This window comes from Poecilia reticulata, linkage group LG21, assembly GCF_000633615.1.
Source record: "Poecilia reticulata strain Guanapo linkage group LG21, Guppy_female_1.0+MT, whole genome shotgun sequence".
In the NCBI taxonomy this organism is placed as follows: Eukaryota; Metazoa; Chordata; class Actinopteri; order Cyprinodontiformes; family Poeciliidae; genus Poecilia; species Poecilia reticulata.
Window position 1 is genome coordinate 5,394,610 of NC_024351.1, and position 8,610 is coordinate 5,403,219.

At 37.5% G+C, this 8,610-nt stretch overlaps 1 protein-coding gene across 1 annotated transcript in view; it reads left to right on the top strand.

Annotated features, from left to right (window-relative positions):
* The first annotated feature begins 754 nt into the window (after positions 1-754).
* The window catches only part of LOC103457211 (cysteine-rich protein 2-like), an 11,798-nt gene continuing 3,942 nt past the window's right edge, over positions 755-8,610 (top strand). The window contains exons 1-6 of the mRNA XM_008397175.2: positions 755-988; positions 5,773-5,867; positions 7,816-7,873; positions 7,981-8,109; positions 8,304-8,372; positions 8,503-8,597. Coding sequence (XP_008395397.1) covers positions 946-988; positions 5,773-5,867; positions 7,816-7,873; positions 7,981-8,109; positions 8,304-8,372; positions 8,503-8,597 — 489 coding nt within the window. The 5' untranslated portion in view covers positions 755-945. The remainder of the gene's footprint in view (positions 989-5,772; positions 5,868-7,815; positions 7,874-7,980; positions 8,110-8,303; positions 8,373-8,502; positions 8,598-8,610) is intronic.

Here is an 8,610-nt window from a genome sequence, read left to right on the forward strand (position 1 = left end):
ACAAGAATTTTGGTGTGAAATGGTTAAAAATATAGTAAACACTAAAATAAGGTGTTTCTCACCAGCTAGAGACAAATATTTAATAGTTAAATATTTAAATTTGTCAATAAGTTAAATGCAGTTAAATTAAACCAAACACGCACTAGCAGGGACTGGATTAAAAATGTGAAATGAAGAAAATATACTAGATGAAATCAAAGTTATGTTTTATTCTACTGTATGTTAAGCACATTTATAGATAATAATCCAGGTTGGTGGAAGTTCTAAGAAAAATAGAAAAAAATTTGTTTGCAAATTAAAAACATTTTATTATTCTGAAATAATGGCAAATCAAAATGAACATCTACTTTTGGAAATCAGTCTGAAATTAAAATTGCATCTAAAGTTTAAAACTTATGATTTTGAGAAATACATATTTAATTTATTTACTTTTTTCCTTTTTTATGTCTGAAATCTTTGGTTGCATTTTTGCAAGTTTTTGTTGCAACATTCAATATTTCTTTGAATTTTGCGATTAAAATTTTGAATGCAAATTAAAAATGTGCCTTTGAAAAGTAATTGATTATAGATTTGCATGCAGAACTTTAAAACTTTAACTTCAGATTCATATATTGGAATAAAATTGACCGAAATCCTCAAACTGGCAGAAATGTACTGAATTCATAGATTTTCATGCTAAGATCATTTTCACTCCATATGAAAGTCGCTTTGATCTCATGTGTGGATGAGAGCGCGATGACGTCACAATCGGGGCGGGGCTATGCCAGCGCAGCAGAGCCAGTAGAGGCTGGATGTGAGTCTCCTCATCGTCCTGAAAGCAGCAGTGACAGCCAGAGGTGTGTCTGGTTGTCTGATCCACCGGAGCTGCAGACAGACAGAAAGCCTCTCCAACCGGAGGACAGACAGAAATCACGCTCCATCCATCCTGTCCGCTCCGCTCCCCTCATGGCGTCAAAGTGTCCAAAATGCGACAAGACGGTGTATTTCGGTGAGTGAATGTTTGCTGTGCAGCCGCTGCAGAGGCCGCCGGTACCGTGGTTCCGACCGGGGGCGTTGACTGGTGGGTGGGTGGGTGGAGTGCTGGCCGGGTAAGATGCTCATTCTTATCAATAGGAAGTGATTCCAGCTATTTGTGGTTATTGAAACGCAATCAGACATTGTGGGATGTTTTATTTTTCATCTTTTATCTCTCATTGTGTCTCAAAAGAAATTCAACCAAGTCACATATACTGTAGGGTTTAAGATTGAGTCACATCAATTTACATTTTAGAAATGATTTTAGGTTGAATTCTGATTTTTTTTTWAAATCTAAATGTAATGATAATTTGGGAGTAAAATGTATAATTATGATTTAAAATAAGACTCTTCCCTTTTCTAAACTTTAAAACATGACAGTTTCAGTCAATGTTTTCAACATTTTATGTATTTCTAATGTTTCTCAAATGTAATGAATTTATGCATGTAGAGAAATCTTATATTGATTTAGAGCGTGAACATAAATACACCGTAAAGAGCCTGACTCCAGTATTTTGCTGTTTTCTTTACTGTATGACTTTGTTTTTGCTCTGTGTGTTAAATATCTTTGTGGTTGAACCAGTCAGACCAGTCACTTCACAGCCCCACTCAGACTTTAATCTCTCCTCCCACAGAATATCCATTTCAAGGATTTTCATGTGCGTAGTCATGTTGTCTGCACTGCTGTCTGAAAATCCTATTATATGTTAATCTTCTGAAATCTATTCTATAAACGTTCATTTATTTATTTTTTCATCTTTTCTCACACACACCACACTATACCAGCCGGTATAGTCGGATACTTTTCATGAAGTTTACAGAAACATCCCAGCTTTGATGAGCCACTCAGTGATTGTGTGACAGTAACGTCAGACACACTCGCCGATGTGAAGTGAAAGTGACAGTTCCTCTCCAAAACGGATCCAAAACGTCTCCGCTGCAGAGCCACAGACTGACAGGCGATTTGTTCTGCCTCGGCTCCAGATCCAGCAGTAATGGCTCCACTATCTGAGGATGAGATTACAGGGAGCCATTAACTGGCCTGTGTGCTTAAAGACACCAGAAGCTCATAAACAATCCCTGATGTCTCGTTAACTTCCAACAGAATTAGTTTATTAAAGCTGCTGCTGCAGGTCTTTGGTTCCAGTGCTGGCCGATCAGTTTGTGTTTTAGTTTACAATAAATTAGAATTTGAGTCGAGACTTTGAGCCGCACCCGACGGTTAATTATTAATAAGTAATAGCGCGTTGCTTTTTATGGATCGATCGCCCTTTTGTTCTCTCTCCAGGAGGATCTCAGCCAAACTCCTCCCTGCAGCCTGAATCAAAGCCGTCTGCTGTCAGTTTTTTTTAATAATTAAACATTTTCAGTTAATAATGATGCTGCTAAATTCACTGGATCTCAGGAGAAAGATGATCTGCCTCATGCAGGCGGCTTCACAGGGAATTATGTTACCCTAGCATCATTAAAGGTGTCCAACCTCAACCTTAGCGTCATTTTTAGTTCATTTTATTTTCTACACCAAGTATTTATTAATAGATCTGATATAATTTATCTTAAGATTATCAGTACTTTCAAAATAATAAGAAACATTTAATCTTCAACAGTTAAAAAGATGAACTGGCTGAAAATAAAACCTTTTAATGAAGATTTTAGCAACATGAAGACTTTTTGCAGATATATTTTACCTTAATATAATAAAAAATGAATTTCTGAAACTCATCCTGCTTCACTCCGTGTGCCAGTCGTCTCTGTCACATGTCACCCTGACAGGCGGGTCAGACTCTGAAACTAAACAGGAAGTGTCATGTTGTATCAGGCTCAGTTTATCTGTTGGGATATTTCAGGAGGAGAAGAAACAGATAAATGATTGTTGGGAAACTTCTCACTCCCTCCGTCCATCCGTCATGCCTCTCTCATCAAACTCCTCCTGACAGGAAGCACTGAGCCTGAACAAAGGTTTTTATTTTGAGGAATTTGCTCCGTTTATCTGGACAGAGGTCAGAGGTGAAGTTATGTAAGAACTGGAAAACAACAACAGATTTTTGGCTATGATTGTTCATTCCTGTTACATTTGTGGGTTTGGGCCAAGAAGACTTCGTCTATCAGAAGCTTTAATTTACAACCAACAGGGCTGATATTTTTATGCAGTTCTGTGAAATACTTTTCCCATTTTTGTAGTTTTCTTATTTCCATTTAAAGTGTTTAATATTTCTGCTTTCTTCCTGAAGAGGTTTTCGTTACTAATTACTACAACAGGAACAGATTTACTGGAATATTTTATTTTTCAAGCTTCTTTTCTCTGATCTAATAAATCTGAATGAATGAAGTTGACTTTTCCAGTTTGCTGGAATAAGGAATTACTTAAAAGTCGAGTCACTGTTGCTACCTGATAATCCAGGAAGACTTTTTGTCTGTTTGATTCGATCTGCTAAATTTCCTTAGATGGAAAACTTTTTTAATCAATTTGAACTTTGCAGGATTGTTTGATAATATCCACTGTTATGCACAATGGAAACCATGTTAGCACTACCACAGAAGCTAATAATTAAAGTACAGCCAATCAGCATCAAGGAAAATGAATGATGCTCCGTGATTGGCTGCTTCCAAACACCAGCCAATACCATGTCAGATATAACAGTTCACTGGTATTTCAGCTGCATCACATATTTTAGAAATACTTTACAAAACATCTGGAAATAATTTGAAGTTACATTAAACAGAAAATCTTTCTTGGCCAAAAGCAGTATGGAGTTATATTTGTGCCACCAATCTGAGCACTGATATGAATACATACGTCCATATGAGCAAATAATAGTTTGTGGTGTGTGCATTTAAATGACACACACTCTCAATCAGTGATTGTTCTGGGACACACTCAACTCCGAATGCTTGATGCTTTCGCTCGGCTAAATGTCGCTTTGCTCTCTTTCATCCAGTAAGAGATTTTAATGTAAACACTTTGTTCAGAATCAGAGTCAGCATTACTCGCCAAGTTTTTAAAATAGGAATAGATTAAATAGGCAAATTATAAAATAAAGTATCTTGTTCCTCTTAATATGTATTTATCATGTTTTTACAAAAAGAGGAAAATTAGGTTGAATGACAAAGAACAAATTCCAACCAGCAAATAAGCGAAGTGGCAGAAATTAATACAAAAAATGAACGTAATATGATAAATACTTGAATTTTGTAGCCTATTAATATTTAGGTAAACAATAAAATACTGTTGCATTTATGTTAAAGTGGCTCATAATGTAAATTATATAGAAATGATTGAAGGTCAGACATTTTTGCAGTCATGATGCAGTGAAGTGACGTTCTTCTCTAACCTGTACCTGACTAATGATGTTAAAAGGTAACAAAAATACTCGTCTCTGTAGATATGTCTTTAATGGGACTTCATGTGGTCTCTTATGGTTGCCTGGCAACTGGTCCAGATCAAGAATTAGGCCGGTACTGTAAGAAAGTACGTGTTTGTTTCGGTTTGTTCCGTGTAGATTCGGCGAAGGGTCTTCCTTAGGGAGACATTTTGTCAGCCAACATGTGTTAATTATGAAGTAGCCACTTTGTAGAGACACAGAACGGATGATGAAGTTTCGATGCTAATTAGGATGGAGGCTCCTGTGGGAGTCAGGGTTGGGATGATGGATATTTTGCTTCAGTAAAGTTGGACTTAGAAACAGAAACGGACCAAAAATGTTATGAAAATGGAAAATCTGTGACTCATGACGTTGACCTTTAGATCTCAGTGGAAAGAATGTGCTTTAGACCGATATAGACTCTTACAGTAAGTGGCCTTTAAGTGTTTTCTACCACTTAGAGAGTCGACATGGTGACACAGCTGCGCTGCTCTTATTCACAGCAGACTGATGCTTATGTTTTATGTTTGGGGTTTTTCTCTGGTGCTAGATGTTTCTGTCTCATTAAAACAAAGCAGGTAATGTTCTCCAGAAAGTCTTAATATTAAAGGTTCTGCTGAAGGAATTGGCTTTTTAAGAGGAGGAGACGTGTAGGTGGAGGAGAAAAGGTCAGAAATAACTATTTATCACTCTTCTCATTTCTCTGAGTGCTCTACATTATTTTGTCTTCCTTTTACTTCCCTCCACTGATGAGATTCAAGGATACAGACCTGTCTGATCTGTCTTTCCCTTCCTTCTCGTGTCCTTTTCAGTGTCTCTCTGCCTTCCAAAGGTATTTTCCTGGACTGAAATGTTGAATTGATTGGAATATTCTCTGTGACGGCTGAAGAGGAACGAGTCTTTGCATAACAGACGGAGAGGAAATGATTTAGCAGAATGATGAACGTCTCATCTGCCTGATGAGATTCACAGTTTAAGGAATGAATGAAGTGATGTGGGATTGGAAATGCACCGAAACAAAAGCAGCAGACAGGATGAATGCCTGAATGAAAGAATGGAAAAAAGAGAAATGATGGAGGCTTTTCAGAGACGAGTGCGGAGGAGTGCCTGCTGTAAAAACACTTTTTTTTCTCACTAATAACAGGTTTCCTGCGTTTTACTGTGCCAGTAATGAAGCATTAGGACAGGTTCATTTTTCACTCCTTCTTTTTTGTTTTTGCTTATAAAATAAAACTTTCATTAAAGCTGGATTACATTCCTAAACGATTAAAACTTCCATTTCTTATTCTGCAATAAAAAGTAATTTCAAATCCTAAATCTAAGTAGCAATATTTCCTGTCAAACTTTACAGTACTTCAGAGAATGATTTCAGTCTGTTTGTTTTCTGGTTGCACAGCGGAGAAGGTTTCCTCTCTGGGAAAAGACTGGCATAAATTCTGCCTGAAATGTGAGCGCTGCAACAAGACGCTGAACCCCGGCGGCCATGCTGAGGTAAGAGGAGCTGCAGCAGGAAATCTGATCGCGAAGACTCATCCGTCAGACAAATGTCGGTTTATAATGTTCTTTTTTTTTTTACTATTTTACTTTGTAGAGCTCATTTTATTTGGTATTTACCTGTTAAACATCATGCAGGAGTTGAACAGATCCAGATAGGATCATTTGTGGGTTCAGTTTTTCTTTATTTCATATTTTAATTATTTTACCAATAATTTAATGCCACATATTTAAAGTGTTTCTCAGGCTTGTAGGACCAGGACAGATAGAAAGGGTATAAAATAACTAATTAAGGATGAGAGAAGTGAAATAACCATTAAAATGTCTTACAAATGAACTCAAATGTTCTGATTCAGTGAAATTAATGTTTCAAACTGTGTTAAATATTTTATATGAAAACACACAGATATCATGTTTGTTTCCTTCGGTATAAGGGAGTAAAAAGGTCAGTAGATTAAGTTGTTGGTTGCTCTCTGGTTCTGAAACTGTCTGTAAACCATGATGATTAAAACCTGCAGGAACGTTTTAGTTTGAACCACAGAGACGATCAGCCTGTTGATTTCACATCATCTGAGAGAAAACCTGGCAGTTTCCTCACACGATGAAGAGGTTTTAGCATTAATCTCTGCTTTGTCTTTCTTTTCATTATTTTATGAGAACTCTCTGGTTCCAGTGTGGATTTTAAAATCTGTTAGCTTATTTCAGTCATTTTCTTTTTGAAAAGCTTATGATGCTACAAAAGTTAAATAAAAACACATTTCTATTGAAGATAATAAATAAAATACATTGTTAGAGTACATTTAAACCTGAGAGAGTCAGGATGAATATTCCACAGAGGAAGAGCAGCAGTACAAAAGACTCCATTTCCCATAATGCAAGGTTTGTTCTGCAAGTTTTGCTTTTTACTAAAACTAATCAATAAACTAAACAAAACATAGTTGAGTGTCATGAACCCTACATTACACGGCAACAAAAAAAGGAAGATATATAAACCAAATGGGTCCGAAGTCTGGCTCCAGGGGAACGCCGCAAAGGTTTTTGTGAAGTTGAGACTTTAAATTATTTATAGAAAAACATTATTTTGTGTCATGAAGTAATATTTAAACAATGAGTCCTAGCATGGACATTCAGACATATAGGTCTTAAAGGTGGAGTGCTATTTGCTTTCAGTTTCACACTTTAATGCTCAGTTCAGGTTAAAATTGTCTTCATGTCAGTTTTTATCTTCTCCAGTTTTTCCTTTTCAGTTCATCTGAAAAGCAACATATAGAAGAAGCAGCGTGAGTTAACAGCCCAGCAGGAGCGTTATCAGACTGTCTGGATGCTGTTTCAGCAACTTTCACTGTTTTTATTAGACCTTTAACAGGGAAGTAACACAATGAATCATGCTGAGCTGCTAACAGCGCTCTCAGTAGTGAGAGGATTCATCGTTTTATCATATTAACATGGCGAGTGATAGAAATTATGCAGAATGGGCAATTTAGGATTAATTATGTGCTGATGTTGAGTTAGAAACGTGGAAAAACTCGACTAAAAAGCTTCATTTGACGCTCAGGATTCCTGACTTTCCTTCACTGAACTGTTGGCGAAATTCCACTGATGTCTGGATGACAAATGAACACGACTGCAGGGCAGACGATGCTGCAGATTTTATATCTAAACAGAGTTTTATATAAAAACACATTTAGCAAAAACAGACACATTTGTTTCTTTTGCTGTAAACAGTCCATAACTTGCATCTGGCAGCTTGAAATGTCACATTTATGGAATACCAAACTGTGAACTGATATCTTTTATTCTCCTTCCAAATGAAAAGCACAAAGAGAAGACTGTTTGTATTAATTCCTAAAACAAGCTCATGTAAAGTTAGACAAATTTACATTTTATGCAACTTTTTTAAATAAAAAAGATGATTTTGTTTTAATTGTTCTCTCCTATTATGCAGCATGATGGGAAACCGTATTGCCACAAGCCCTGCTACGCTGCCCTCTTTGGACCAAAAGGTGCCATTTCACCTTATTAATCAGATTTTTCTCTTGAACTGAATTTCTCTCATTAAGGTTTGCACCATTTTTTATTTTTTATTTWTTTTCCTGWGCTCTTTTTGCAGGTGTGAACATCGGCGGAGCTGGCTCCTACATGTACGACGCTCCTGTCAACGAGGCCCCGGCAGCCGTTTCCATGGCAACACTTGGCAATCCGGAGGAGGAGAAAAGAGCCACGCGGGGACCAGTGAAGGGTGAGAAATATGTGGAGCAGAAATAGAAAACCTGTCACGTGTCGGAAAGTTGTGTTAGAACAAAGTGCTGCTCCTCCGTAAGGATTGTGTTTTTTAAAAACAAAATAAAGAAGCAGCTTTTATGTACCTCAAACTAAATTCTAATTTATTTCAAACAAATGTAAGAAATGACCCAACTAAGTGACATTTTGCAGCTGCGAGCTTTTCGTCTTTCTCTGGCGGACCAAACATCTGCCCCAGATGCAACAAGACGGTGTACTTTGGTGAGCACATCTGTCGCTATTCCCCCCCATCTGATATCTGCATGTATCATATCAGTGTCAGAGAAGGGTCTTGGTGACTCAGTCGACTGGTTGCCGTGGTGACTGTCTCCATGGTGGTCTCTCTGTGCAGCTGAGAAGGTGTCGTCTCTGGGGAAGAACTGGCACCGGCCCTGCCTTCGCTGTGAGAGGTGCAGCAAGACTCTGGCTCCGGGCAGCCATGCAGAGGTGAGGCGCTGCA